Below are 14489 nucleotides of genomic sequence, written 5' to 3' on the forward strand. Positions count from 1 at the left end.
GCGGCGCCCGCCCGCCTCGGCGCGAAATGGCGCCCGCCGTCACGTGCCGCCCCGCCGCGCGGGGCGGGGGCAGCTCATGGCGCCTGCGCCGTGGCAGCGGCGCTGGGCCGCGGGGCTCCTCCCCTGGCGGCGGGCTGCGGCTTGGCCAGGGCGCTGGGGAGCGTGCGGGGCACTTCGCGGCGGCTCCGGCCCGGCGCTGCGGCTCGCCTCGACCCTGCCAGTGCGAGGGAGCCTCGCGGAGGCGGCGGTGAGCGGCGGCGGGACGGGGTGTGCGTGCGTGTGGAGGGAGCGTGTGGAGATCGGAGCGGGGGGGGGGGGGAGAGGCCGCGGGGCCCCCGGCGGCGGCGGCGGCGGCCCGGGACGGGCGTGTGGGCCGAGAGGGGAGGCTGGACGCCCCCGGTCCGCGCTCCGGCCGGGCTCCCTGCCGCGTACGTATCCCCCGTGCTTGGCGTTTACAAACAGTCGCCCGCCCCGCCCCGCTCTGCCGCGGCTCCCGCCCGCCTCGGCCTGGGCAGCGGGCGCCGCCCGGCGCTGAGGGGCGCGGGGGGCCCCGCCTCCCTCTTCCCGCCCTAGAAAAGTTTTGGGTAAATATCCACTTAAAAAGGCAGCGCCCTGCGCCGGGGCGCGTTCATCCCCTGCAGATTACCTCTTCTTGAGGGTTTAGGTGTAATAAGGTTAAAGCCGCTGTGCGTATCAGCGGGCGCTGCCGTAAGAAGGGTTTCACGTGCTCTGTGTACGTTGATCTAATGCCTCGACTTAAATTACCTGGAGGTCTCGGCGCGGACAAGCCTTGGAGGGATAAGCAGCCGGGCTGGCTTATACCTGAACGCGTGTGTCGAAGAGCTGTGCCCTCCTTCCCCTTACAGGTGATGCTGAGCCGAGGGCGAAGCTGAGGAGCCCTTTGAAGCTGTTGGTTGCTGCAAGCTTTAGTCAGAGCGTGATGTTCAGAGACAGGATTTTATTTTATTATTATTATTAATTATTATTTTAGTCTAAAGAGCTTGCATTGCTTATTAAAGTCAGGATGAAATGCTCCTGGGAAAATGGTAGAAAGCACATTTATTGCTACACACACCAATTGGTGAGCCCTTAAAAGAAGTTCTGTAAAGAACTGTGGAGCTTCGGAAGTGTCATTTAGTACAATAAGTCTTGGGTTTTGTTTGTAAAATAGTTGTTGGGGAAAAAACTATTCAAATGTGAGGATTTTCTTTTACAAAAACATGCAGCTGTGCAATACACTGAATCAGAAAGTCAGGAAGTTAACAGAGGAAAGCAGCTGTGTACGCTGCTGTGCCAATATTTGATGATTTACACAAGTGAGGGTGTGAGTAGATTTGCTAAACCTCATCAGTTTTCCGAAATATTTCAGCAACTTTGCTGCTGCTTTTTATCTTTGATTACAGTTTAGGTAGCTCTACCTTGGACATAAACGTCACTGTTTTTAATATAACTGGTTTCTTTAACATAAGCTTATGTTTGACTGCATTTCTGATAGTTGTTATTTTATTATTAACCTTCCTGCTTAGACTAGCTGATATTGTTTGAATTGCTTTTGATGGCTCATGTGGCCTTGAACACTTGAAGGAAGTGTCAGTAGACTGTACACCTGGTTTTTGTTTGTTATCAAGAGCTTTCAGCAACCTTTCAGTAACCTATTTTTTTTTTTTTAATGCAATATATAGAACTACTTTTATCTCTGGCATGAAAGTATAAACTGCTGGTACATCTAATCTAGTTAATTCTGGACTGAGGGAGTCTCAGGTCTGTGAAAGAGAAGTTCATTACAGCAGAAGTTATAGTCTCTGATTAATAGAAGTATCCAGCCATTATAGGTAACCAATTCAAATCTTCATGAAATTTAGAAGGCTGTTGAACAACATAATTCTATTAAGTCAATAAAGACTGTATTTGACACATTTCTTAATATAAAGGATATTGCTGTCCTTTTCTTAATTTTCAAATGTTAGTTTAATTTTAGAAACTATTTTATTTGCAGCCAAACTAAGCAGTGTTAGGAAGGATACTAAAATCCTGAGCTTCCAACAGATAGCTGCATAGAATTTTTTTTTCCCCACCATGATAGGCGTATAAAGTTATTTATGATGATTTCAGGTTTTCTGGTGTATTTTTATAAAAGTAACCTTAGTGATATGATGAGGGATGAAACTTTGAATGATTGTTTAAAATGGAAGACACTGAAACACAAACTTCTGTCATGCAGTATTAAAAGAAAATAGCACAAAGGGAGACAGAGGGCTTTCAGTCTTGCAAAATCCTGATATGGTGGTTTGTGATACGCCTGCCAGGTTGGACAGATTGCCATCTGCTGTCCTGGGAGCCCTTAAATAGGGAGGAGGCTGCAGTCTGGGTGACTTGTTGTTGACTGACTGCAGCGAATGCAACGGTGTAGCCAGGGCTGTCCTGCGTGGGTGACTTGCGGCTCCTGGCACCGTGGGCAGCAGGGTGCTGGGCCATATGGTGAAAGAGAGAGTGCCTGTGTTTTGATTGTATGTCGTATAGTTCCCTCGGCCAATAGACAGGATTGCCAATGAAGGGAAAAGGGCAGAGCTGTGTTTTAAAATACATTGCTTATTCCAGTGTACTTGCTGTGTTCCATGACTTTTGGATTACAGTAGTAGATACAGGCAGTGTTGTTTACCAAACTTCGCTGTTAATGATAATGACAATAGCAAATGTTGAATAATTCTTACAGTTTACATTGTATTCTTGGCCAGTACAGTGTAAATGCTGTTGCAACACTCTCCTTTAGTTTTAAACTTAACCTGTTTGCATAATTCTGTGAATAGCATAGTATTTGCAATATAGGGTAAGCTGCCTTGTGTTAAGATGCTGCAAACTCATTCACTAAAGCAAGCAGCTGAGGAAGATAGAGATAATGAAGGAATAACAGGTTACTTAGCACCTTTATTTGTTTATTTATTTATTTACCAGTTTTGAAGTGGGGAGGAATAGTGGTTGACCTCTTGATTGCTGCCAACATATTTTCTCTGTTATCTTTGCATGGGGTGGACTATTGGGATTGTTTGTTTTTTAAACTAATAAAGATTTTTGTGGCATTTTATCTGGACAGGAGGACAGATGCTTGTGAATGCCCCATGGCAGCAGCAACCTCTATTCATTCATTTATTTCCTATTGTAACTTGGAAGCATTCTTCAGGTAAGAAAGCTGCTTCAAAGTGTGCTGTGTGGTTTATTAAATTACACTTACTACACTTCAGTGTTGAATCTTTAAATTACATCTCAGTGTTTTGCTCTTTTCAGTTACAATCTCTAATTTATGTATTTTTCTGTTTACATTTCATTATAAACCTACCTTATGTTGTAGAAACTGACAGCACTTTTGCAGATGAATTTGAGATATGTGTGCGCCCTGCCATGCAGAGTTAGCAAAGAGATAGTCAGCTCATTTCACTGAAGAATATGTAGTACCTGTAGAATGTACAAGTAATACAAGGCTACAGTAATTTAAAAACTTCTCCAGATTTCATCTACAAACACAGTTACCAATGTATGCCAGCTTTGTAATCCTAGACAAGCGTGACTATGCAGCTCTTAAATTTTGCGATGTGCGTGAGCTGAGCAACCTCATTACTTGCACAGATTTCAATTCTTGGTTTTGTTTTTTCTTAGGAGATAGGGGTTGCTTCTCTTGTCTTCTACTATACTAGTTTTAAACCTTATGATTATAAATGTGACATTAACTGGCTACTTTTTCAGAAAAGAAAATGTTATGAGCTGGGAGAATCTCAATCTCCTATGTCTTCCATCTTACAGTATTTTTTTATTTTTATTTTTTAAAAGCTCAGCATTAGGATGCTACTAAAGGTGTTATTACTGGTTAACCACAATACTTTGAAAACATCCTAAAGTAATTTGGTTTAGTTTTTAAATCTACTTTTCAGTTTCGAACCTGTCGTGGTTTGGTTAGATGAATGTTGCTGTTCCTATTAGCTTTCCATTAAAACTGCATCAAATACTGTAAAATGAGTAACTGAATTTGGAGTTTTTTGGTATACTTTCCCAAATTAATAGTGAAAGGAGGTGTTCTCTGATACTAAAATACAGAGTAGCTCCTTTCATATTGGTCTGTGGGAGCATATTGATATATTATCAATATTTTTTCCAGTTGTGAGAGAGTTTAGCCAAGTTAGTTTGTCAGGGATTATAGTGATACAGTAGCATACCTTTTTTTTTTTTGGTAAAACTGAGTAACGTTTAAAGCCGAGAGTCCTTAAATTTAATATATTAGATGTCATATCTTTAAATATAAATCTTTCGATCAATGTAGCTTTCTTAATATACTGGTATGTAGTTAGCTGAAAAAAATTAACACTTCTTATGTGGGTGCATAACTACTTTGAATAACAATGCAAGCTGTACTGATGTTGCGTAAGAGTACTGATGTGACTCAAATTGTGGGTAACACCAAAACTAGATTTGTGGGAACACCTTCACCTTTCTATTAGTTAGCTGATAGTTCTGAGACAACAGCATTTGGTAAAACTGATTTGCTTGTTACGTTCTGTTGTTCTACTTATATGTCTGACTTACAGCATAGAGAGTTTTAGTCATCTCGGTCTTGTTTCCAAAACTGAGCTTAGTCCCTCTATGGGTCTCCCAGAATTTGCAGAAGAGCTTTTCTTTGGTCGATGACTTCACAGGTCAGTTCATCCTCTGGGACCGCTCTCTGCCTTCTGGTTAAGGAATCCGTGCACACATACAGGATGACTCATCAGTGGGATGGATGGTCAGACACCAGACAGGTGCTGGTAACTTGACAGGAACTTCCACATTCTTTGGAGGTATGTGTGCATGTACACCTCTCATTCAGTACTGCCTTGATTATATCACGTGGAACTATTATTTAGTTAACTTCAGTTGTGTTTTAAGATACACATTCCTCTTAGTTTAAATTTTAAGCATTCTCGTTTACACAGTAAATATTAGGGCTTCATGTTTGGTTAAAACTTTCTGTGATACATAACCAATGGAACCTTTTTTTCTGAATTATTTTCCCACAATGAGTCATATAACCTCATTTTGTTAGGTTTAAAATTCTGCAATATAGAATACTGAAAAATAGACAAATTCTGAAGTTGTCTGTTCTGATGGGATATAGCAGCAAGGACAAGATATGGCCACTTTCATCAACAGCAGCCTAGGTATTACATATGCTGTGTGTGTCTTGTCTCATCTCTTGATGTTTCTGAAATGGATATGCTACGTCTTGTCTACAACTTAGTCTGCAGGGTAGACTTTTGTGTCCTTTCTTTCTGGTAGCTGTCGGATGTCAGAATTTGTTTGTAGGGGTCAGAGTAGCACCCGTGAAGCTCAAATAAGTTTCAAATGGAAAAGTGAAAATTTCCCTTTTTCCAGATACTTGCATTTTACTGAAATGTTGCAGATTTGCATGAAAATAGCAAAACCAGAGATGCTTCTCAGACAACAGCATTTGTTTTATTTTACTTTTTTTTTTTTATGCTGGACTTTGTTTTTTAGGAGACAGCAAAATTTTTAATGCAGCCTAAGGAGAGAGGAGGAAAAAATAAGCAGGTATTTGAACCAAGCTAAATTTAGCAAGGCTATGAGCAATATGAAGAGAGAGTTCTATGTGGTTAATTAATACATCCACCAATTAATACATAATGCAGTGGAGTGCCTGTTCATTGTGCTAAAGATGGAAGTAAAGTTTTGAAAAGTCATAAAATGTGGTCATGTAGATAATAATCTGATAAAATGGTCCAAAACGTTTTTTTATACTGAGCTCATACTGAGCTTGCATCTTCATTACATTAGTAATGCTAGTACAATTAGTACTAGTACAATTAGTACAATAGTCATTAGTAATTGATTACAAATACTACTTTGCTTTGGAATGGAATGTATTGGAATGTACATACTACTATTAATTCTCTTTGACTTAATCATTTTCCCACTTGTTATGTAAAGCACACATGTCTATTCAGGGAAGGAGAAGTTCAGGTTTTAAAAATAATTTGAAGAGTGTCACTAGTTTAACCTTCTGCATATATTACATGTTTCTGTCATAAGTGAAACATTTAAAAGACTAAGGTAAAGATTTCTGAAGACTGCTGGAATAAATTCTGTGGTGGCTGGATGCTTTTTCAAGAGAGCAAACAGTAGTGAAGCTGGTCAGACAGCTCCCGAGTTATTAGCTAGGTTGTTCTTTTCCACTCATATGCATGTGCTTTCTTTTATTTTAAAGAAAAACTTTTATGAAAAGCTTTAGATAATAATAATAAAAAAATGAAGAAAAGAAAATGCTTTGCTTCTCCTTAAAAGAAAGAATGGATGCACATGCTTTCTTTTCTTTTCATAAAAATAGAATGTTACCACTTGCATATCTGACACCTCTTCAGTCCTTAAGACTCGGATATATCAGTTGAGCCCTACAGTTCAAACTGGAGGACAGAACTGTGGTGGAATAAAACACATGGCATGAACATGAGTTTGAATTAATTTGTGAATATTTGGAACTTAACCTGATGTTGTTCATCTATTGCAATGTTTGTTTCTGTTGTGCAGATTTGGAAATAGCTCTGAAAAACTAAATAAGCTGGAATAAGAATTAGAACCAGTATGACTTTTTAAAGTAAAATTTCTTTCTAGCTAATTTAATGCTTAAAGATTGAAAAGAATAATATTAGAAGAACTTGAGAAATCCAGAAGAGGCATGCTCTGAGGGCTGTCTTGGAAGACTTTGTGTTCAGAATAAAATAGACAACATGTTCTGTTGATTCTTGAAAAATAAGTGGTTGCTATGAAAAGTAGCTTTAGGCTGGTTGGAAGGAGATAAGGTGTAGCTCAGCATTTAATTAGCAGGACTTTTGAGAAGAGGCCTCACTCACTGTAAAATGAAACAAGTACTTGAAAGTTAAGGCAGCTGAGGATTTTCCTAGAATAGACTGCTCAGCTTCAGCGTGTGGAAGCAGAGCTTTTTCATATGTTGGTTATCTTTTCGTAACTTTTGGACTCTTCCGGACATGCCTGTTCAAGGTTCATCATTATTTGAAAAGGGAGGTTAATATGAGTTGGGTTCCACAGTTGATGATGATTTCTTTTGAAATCGCCAGTAGATTCAATAATTTGTCTACTGAGTTTAAACTTAAACATACGTAGTTTGTTATTACTAAACTAAATTGCTGTTGAATAGTTTTTCCCTAAAAAGTATGTGATATACTGTGAAGTACTAACAGATGAAACTAATTCAAATTGAGTTGTACAAAATAAAAGGTATAGAGAAACAAGGTCCTTGCTATTGTCTGTGTACTGGATATCAACATATGGACATACATATTGCATAGTAACATTTTAAATTTTACTAACTTGTTAACTCTTACTGCATTTCTCCCTTGATCCCTTGATCTTTTTTATTTTTATTTTTAAGAGACCATCTGCACTTGAACCTGTACAGTTTGACTACACTGGATCATTCCAGTACCTGAAGCTGATTACATTCACAATGAAGAGAGCTAGGCAGAAGGTTGTGGTAGAAAATGAAGCTCCTCAAACATTACAGAAAAACAAAAAACAGAAAACTTGTTTCCGTGGATCACCGCTTGGTGACTCCAACTTGCATGCCTCGGATTGGGGAAGCCTTCCGCACCATGTTATTCTGCGTATTTTTCAGTTTCTACCTTTAGTAGATCGAGCGAGGGCATCTTCTGTTTGTCGAAAGTGGAATGAAACTTTTCATGTCCCAGATCTCTGGAGGAAGTTTGAATTTGAACTTAACCAGCCAGCTACTTCTTACTTAAAGTCTACTCATCCTGATCTCATTCAGCAGATCATCAAGAGGCATGCTGATCATCTGCAGTACGTCAGCTTCAAGGTAAAGGCTTGAATGTATTTTTAAAAATGCAGCTGCTACAACTTCTTTCCATGCATACACGTTGTTTCCTTCCAACTTCTACAGTTTAGTTCCTACACAGTAAAGAAAGAATTAACATTATGTGATACTGTGCTGAAGATGGCATGACATGTTTTCAGAATGTATGCTGTGGAGTTTATATATTGTGAATCCAGTGTGAGTGGCAGTTAATCAACAGATTAATCTGCAAATAAACTTATTTCCTTAAATTCTTCTATGTGTGAGGAATATTTTTACTCGTGGGCTATACAGTGAAGAATGTCCTGAAATTTCAGAAGCCTGTTGTGCAAAAGTATGTGCAAGGAAGAAGGAGACTGTGTATTTATAATTCAGTCGCTTGACATGTAAGGACATTATGAAGTAATAGTAAATATTTTTAAATGGCAGCTATGTTTATAGTCAAAGGATTACGTTAATTCAGTCTTCCTTCATTTGAACACCTGATACAGTTCACTAACAGTTTATCTGACAAGACTACAGCTGGAATTGCAGATGTTTTGTTAACTTGTTGCAATCACTCCTCCTTAGAGGAATTTATAGTTCTAAGCTGTGAAGGGAAAGTTGTAGAAGGGAATGATTTTAAAGCTAGAATTAAAATCAGAAGCTCTTTCTCAGCACTGTCACTGAACTTCTTTGGATTTGGAGATCTTGTGATTTGGTTGCATAGCAGTACAGGGTTAATCAGTTATTAAGGAAGGTGAGATGGAATAGTGGTTTGTCCAAAGTTAGCCATCAGGCTTACGGATGCATTGGGAATCTTCAGCTCATTATTAAAGATGCTAAGCTATTGTCCCTGAAGTAACATGAATTAGTTTGCCTTGTATCTAGGCTTTGCTAAGTCTTTTTCTGCTCTAAATGTCTAGAGTTAGTGCGTGCGCGCATACACGCACACATGGCATACCACTGTATATCATAATGCCAATACCAATTATGCCTGTTATTTAGGAGGAAACATGGGCATGAGGTTCTTCAAAGAGAAGGCCTAGGTTTAAGCTGTCCGTATCAGAAATACCTATCGGTCATACTCTGGAGTACTTTCTGATAGTATGATAGTTTAAAAAATACTTCTCGTTAACTTTTTTTTGTCAGGAAATTTCTAATTAATGTTGCTTTTTGTCCTGGTGGCAAATGAAATCTGGTGCAGTACAGGCTGTGGTGCTTGCAGTCCTTGGTATTCATGACGCTGTTAAGTTTTCTAAATAGTAATACAGAATGACTTCATGATTCTTAAATTGCTTTTATAGGTTGATAGTAGTACTGAGTCAGCAGAAGCAGCCTGTGACATCCTTTCTCAGCTGGTGAACTGTTCTATCAAGACACTGGGTTTGATTTCTACGGCAAAACCAAGCTTCATGAATGTCTCTAAGGTAGTGTCCTACAAACTGTATTTTTAACAAGTAGATTCAGAAATGATTTTTTTTCAGCAAAATATTTATTCACTCTTAAAACTACTTTAACCATTATTATTATTATTATTATTATCTAGCTTTTTCTTAAAGTTATGCTTATGTAGGAAAGTATTTGATGTTGATTTTATAGTCTTGAGAGAACTGTTACTCAGTTGATACTGATTTTTTTTTTTTTAATAAAGCCATCTATATTTATTGGTCTGTCTTCTGTAATTTGTGGCATCCATTCATATGAGGAAATAGTTAAATTTAGGTTCTGTTCATTAAATTTACTAGTACTGATAACTTCACAGCATAGAGAAGTGAAACTGTTTAGAAGACTTGATCCTTCTAATTTCCAGATTAAAAGATACAGTGATTGCAAGTTCCAGCATACTGATGAGGTTTTTTTTTTTTTTTTTTTTTTTTCCTTGGCTCTGTAGGTCACAGCAGAGTTATTCTCTGGAAAATAAAATAAATGTCATTGCCTTTTTTCTTGCAGTTAAATCCTAGATACCTCAGGCTCATCATTATGTACACTTACCAGTTTTATTAAAGAAGGAAATAAGGCTGGATGAGTTAACTACTGAATATAAAGTAGATTTTATTATTTTTGTCAAATGTAGCAGCATTTTTTTTAAAACATAGAAAAGATTATCTCTGTTAATGTTCAAGTAAGCATTGCTTCATTACACAAGAAAGGGGATCCCTAAGAAGTGATTACTCTTGTACTTTCTCTACATGCAAAACCTAAGGTTCTTTTTGGATGCAAAAGTTTGGCTTATCTTTTTCATAAGGTTTTTTTTTCTCCTGCATTTTTTTAAACAGGCTCATTTTGCTTCAGCACTGACAGTGGTTTTTGTAAACTCCAAGTCATTATCATCAATCAAGATAGATGACACACCAGTTGATGATCCTTCCTTGAAGGTTCTTGTCGCTAACAATAGCAATACTCTAAAACTGCTAAAAATGAGCAGTTGTCCTCATGTATCACCTGCTGGTGAGTAGTGAATATATACGAAATGTAGTAGTGAAGCAGTAGGAAACAATAGTCAGGATTAGGTTTGAAATGAGTTAGCCATATAATTTTCCATGTTCTTCTGAGTCTTTTAGCATAGGCCTTTCGTTGACCTAATCTTGGCTGTTTGTAAAGTTAGAAGGAAAGAAGAAAAATGTCTTTGAATGAACTGGAGTAATCAAGGTGGAGGTTCTTCTCCCTTCACTGCATCTTCTAGAAGTCCTGGAGATTCTTTTTGCATTCTTCTCAGCTGTTCTATTACCTCTGATAATAAGTTTGAGAAGAAAAAGCCTCCAAAATTAGTGCATGCCTTTAATGTAGGTACCAAGGCCTTAATAGTCATTGCAAGTTTTGCCTAAAAGTAAGTGTCAGCTGCTTAATGTGTGCATCTTTGTAAACTTAGTCAACTGGTGTTTTGTGGGAAAACAAACACAAAATTGCCAACCCATAAATCAACTACTGCCTGCTGGGATAAAGAAGGTGAACGTAGTTGCCTTTAACTGTTTTGTAAGATGCTGTGAGTTAAATTTATTCAAAAAAAATGTTAATACTTTGAAGCTGTATTACAGAAATGTGGGAATGTACAAATTTTAAAATTTAGTAAAATAAGACCAAAGGGCTTTTCAGTTTCTGCAATGCCCTCCTGTGTCCAGAGCTGGTAGTACAAACTCTTTTTGTTTTAGCACTGGTTGGTAAAGGGCTCACTCCCTTCAAGGGTAATTGAAAGTGCAGGCTTGCCTGACAGTTCAGAGGGCCTTTGGGTCCCTTGACTTAAATTTCTCCTGAAACTCTGGAGCTAGGGAAAGAAAAACCCCAGTCTAATTTCTCTTCTACATTTTTATCCAGAGTCCACAAAAAGTGATTAAATCTGTGTATTTTGTGTTCAAACGGATTAAGAACAGTTCTGTTATGTATGTCTTAATTCAGAGAAGGCTTCAGTCTAGCACAGCTCTTAAACTCTGTTGCTGGTGGTCATTTAAATGGAATGATTAGATGGATGCTGACGGAAGGAGCTTTGGGGAAAGGAAGTGGAAACATCAGTTGGATCTTACCTGGTGTCAGTTGCTTCTTCAAAGCTGAGGAAACTCTGCACAGGAAGGACAGAGTGCCACAAAGATAACGCAGACTTAAGATTAATGTGACTGGTTAGGCCTGTTTTTCTTACTGATAAGTATTTATGGCCAAAACATGTGAAAGGGTGTAGATATTTAGAACTTTGTCACACTTTAGGTTTTGGATATGAGCATGAATACTCAAGCCAGTAAACTTAGCGCTTGCTCAAGTGTTACAATAGATAATTCTGTTTGGTTATATTCACTTCTTATTTAACAAAGTAATTTTTTTATTTCTCAGGAATTCTTTGTGTTGCTGATCAGTGTCATGGACTTAAGGAGCTGGCTTTGAACTACTACATTTTAAGTGATGAACTGCTGCTGGCTCTTTCAAGTGAAAAACATGTTGATCTTGAACACCTTCGGATAGACGTTGTGAGTGAAAATCCTGGACAAGTTGAATTTCATACTATTAAAAAGCAAAGCTGGGATGCTCTTGTTAAACACTCCCCCAAAGTCAACATTGTGATGTATTTCTTCTTATATGAAGAAGAATTTGATGCTTTCTTCAGAGAGGAGACCCCTGTTACACACCTTTACTTTGGTCGTGCAGTAAGCAAAGCAATGTTAGGTCGCATTGGCATGAATTGCCCAAGGTTAATTGAGCTGGTTGTGTGTGCTAATGGACTTCAGCCTTTGGATGATGAACTTATTCGGATTGCTGAGCGCTGTAAGAACTTAACAGCAATGGGTCTTGGTGAATGTGAAGTAACTTGTAGGGGTTTTATTGAATTTGTAAAGATGTGTGGAGGCAGGCTCACCCAGCTTTCTATAATGGAGGAGGTATTGATTCCAGATAACGATTATAACTTAGATCAACTTCATTCTGAAGTCTCCAAGCACCTTGGAAGAATGTGGTTTCCTGATATGATGCCAACATGGTGAACTGTCTACATCTGCGGATAAACTGATAGAATCAGGGTGTTGCTTTCTATGCAAATAAGGAACTTGAAAATGAAATATGAAACCTATTTACAGATTACAGTTTCTCTTCCTTGAGAACCTATAGTGAGGTAACAGTAAATCATTCAAGAATGTTCCTGGTATAGTGAAATAGAAATTAAGTGTACTTAACAGTAGACACTCTTGAAAGTATGTCCATGGTTTACAGGTGCTTTTTTACTCCAGTTAAATTAGGCTGCTCTGATTTAGCTTCAGTTTAATTGTTCCGTTCAAGTTAAACTTTTTTTGTGTGTCTTTTGCTTAGTCATTCTGATGTAATCAGAAGATGACTAAAGAAACTTTCCTCCTTGAGCAAATCTTGCTTCTGGGGAGCTGGATAAAACTTGGAGTTCAGGAAAACTGTATTGTTTGCAATGATGTTTTATGCAGGAGATTTTGAAAGTATTCTTGCTGTAAGTGTAAAGGCTTATACTTTATATTTGAGTAACCTGGACTAGTGTAAATATTTTACTTTAGCTTAAACCCACTTAATGTCAGTACATTAAAGTGGTGTGATAAGTAATAAGTTTATGCCTCCAAAACCCTTCTGTTTTTAAATTGCACTTTAAGTCACTTTATAAGATTAGCTAAATTTTAGAGACAGTGTTATAGAGTATGTTGTTTTTCTATCTTATGCACTTAAGTGGATGGGAAAGAGACCTTGTTAAAATTAATGAATTTAAAAGTTTGAATCTAGGTTGATTGCTTGGATCAATGGCAAAGCATTTTGGAAACTGCCAGAATGAAAGGAATAGCTTTTGTGTTTGAGAGAGTTCAAGTCTTTGATTATGAAAGTTGATGTCTGAATGCCATTCCACGCTTCCATTAAGAGATTAGAAGGATTTCATAAAAATGGCCAGTTAAAAGGAAGGTTTGAAAGGAAAACCATGGTCTTCAGTCACTTTCTACCTGGAATCAAGGGTTTAGAGCACTTTCAAAACTTTGCCATTTAGAGGCCACAGTGATCTGTAGTAGCTTTGCCTGAGTTGGCCACAGTAACTTTGCCACAGTTCTCACAGAACTGTACTGTGAGCCCTGATTCCTAGAGCATGTATTGCTGGTTCCTGAAATTTTTGGTTCAGGAAGGATTATACGAATGTTTAGTACTTGTCGCTTGTAATTCTTTTTTTGAGGAGAAAGGTTCTATTCCTTGCTTGTGGGCAGTGGAAAGGAAGGGGGAGTTGATGCAAACTAGAGTACATATATTTGTGATATTTTGCACACTGTAAACTAAAATGCATTGTATACAAATATTACTGGAATTATTTTCTTGCTGTAGTTGGTCTATCCTCCTGTTTGTAATGAGATGTGTACATTTGATGAATAGTGATATTTGTCACATTAGATATAATGTCAGATAGTTTCTTCCACAGTTAAACTTCTTTTCTGCAAAAATAACTGCTGTGGGTTGTCTAAAACTGCCATTATCTTGGACAGAATGGTTCTATTACTTGTTCACAACTATGAGCTAAAGCAATTAAGTAAGAAGATGATGCATGTCTGAATCAGTAATGCATTTTTGCTTGCTGCACAATTTGGGGGGGGGGGGGGGGAGGGAAGGGGCAGCTGACTGGTTACTAGCACTTATTAGCCAAGCACTTGCTTCCATAATCAAGGGGGTTATGATTTACTTTTTGAACAGAAAACTGAAATATTTCCAGACAGTATTTTGTTTAAGATATGTGCTTTGTTATATTTGTAAACTTAATAAACTGATCTAATATATGCACTGATAATAGATCCCTGTCTGTTCCACTGTACATCACCCCTCTAGGCAGGGTTCTGTCCTATGTTAGAAACCATATACTTGACAGACTGGGGGAAGGGCAGTAGGACTGGTTGACTCTTGGATTGTAGGAAGTTAATCATTGTCCTTCCACATTCATGTTGCAAACTCTAGGATATTTTGATGTGCTGAAATTGAAAAAGAGAACTTGGACAAATCTTACAGATGATGTTGACAAGTTAGATCTAGAGTCCTTCATGTCTCTCTAGCCTACTTAATACTTTTAATGAAGCACTAGTGACTATAAACAAATGTAGTACAGGAGAAAACTGTAAATGCTTGTTTGAATCCTTTTCTCTGTCCCTCTGTTACTAAAGCGGCTGTTCTGTGA

At 38.3% G+C, this 14489-nt stretch overlaps 1 protein-coding gene across 4 annotated transcripts; it reads left to right on the forward strand.

The window, feature by feature from the left end:
- Positions 1 to 140: 140 nt before the first annotated feature.
- Positions 141 to 14112, forward strand: LOC112964745 (F-box/LRR-repeat protein 21-like). 4 transcript variants are annotated; one of them, XM_026063238.1, is made up of 8 exons: positions 141 to 247; positions 3092 to 3178; positions 4683 to 4823; positions 5069 to 5183; positions 7430 to 7873; positions 9157 to 9279; positions 10129 to 10300; positions 11672 to 14112. In XM_026063238.1, the coding sequence occupies exons 5-8, from the start codon at positions 7505 to 7507 to the stop codon at positions 12313 to 12315; spliced, it is 1308 nt and encodes a 435-aa protein (XP_025919023.1). In that variant the 5' UTR covers positions 141 to 247; positions 3092 to 3178; positions 4683 to 4823; positions 5069 to 5183; positions 7430 to 7504; the 3' UTR covers positions 12316 to 14112. The 4 variants fall into 4 exon arrangements, with proteins under 4 accessions (XP_025919023.1, XP_025919022.1, XP_025919020.1 ...); XM_026063237.1 differs by lacking the exon at positions 5069 to 5183 and having other exon boundaries at positions 4643 to 4823; XM_026063235.1 differs by lacking the exon at positions 5069 to 5183.
- Positions 14113 to 14489: the final 377 nt, after the last annotated feature.

Source organism: Apteryx rowi, unplaced genomic scaffold, assembly GCF_003343035.1.
Source record: "Apteryx rowi isolate R43461 unplaced genomic scaffold, aptRow1 scaffold_2, whole genome shotgun sequence".
Taxonomy (NCBI): Eukaryota; Metazoa; Chordata; class Aves; order Apterygiformes; family Apterygidae; genus Apteryx; species Apteryx rowi.

Coding starts and splice junctions, on each gene's coding strand:
- LOC112964745 (XM_026063237.1), top strand. CDS start 7,505: ATGAAGAGAGCTAGGCAGAAGGTTGTGGTAGAAAATGAAGCTCCTCAA. Junction 9,280..10,128: donor GCTTCATGAATGTCTCTAAG/GTAGTGTCCTAC, acceptor TTTTTTAAACAG/GCTCATTTTGCTTCAGCACT. Junction 10,301..11,671: donor TCCTCATGTATCACCTGCTG/GTGAGTAGTGAA, acceptor TTTATTTCTCAG/GAATTCTTTGTGTTGCTGAT.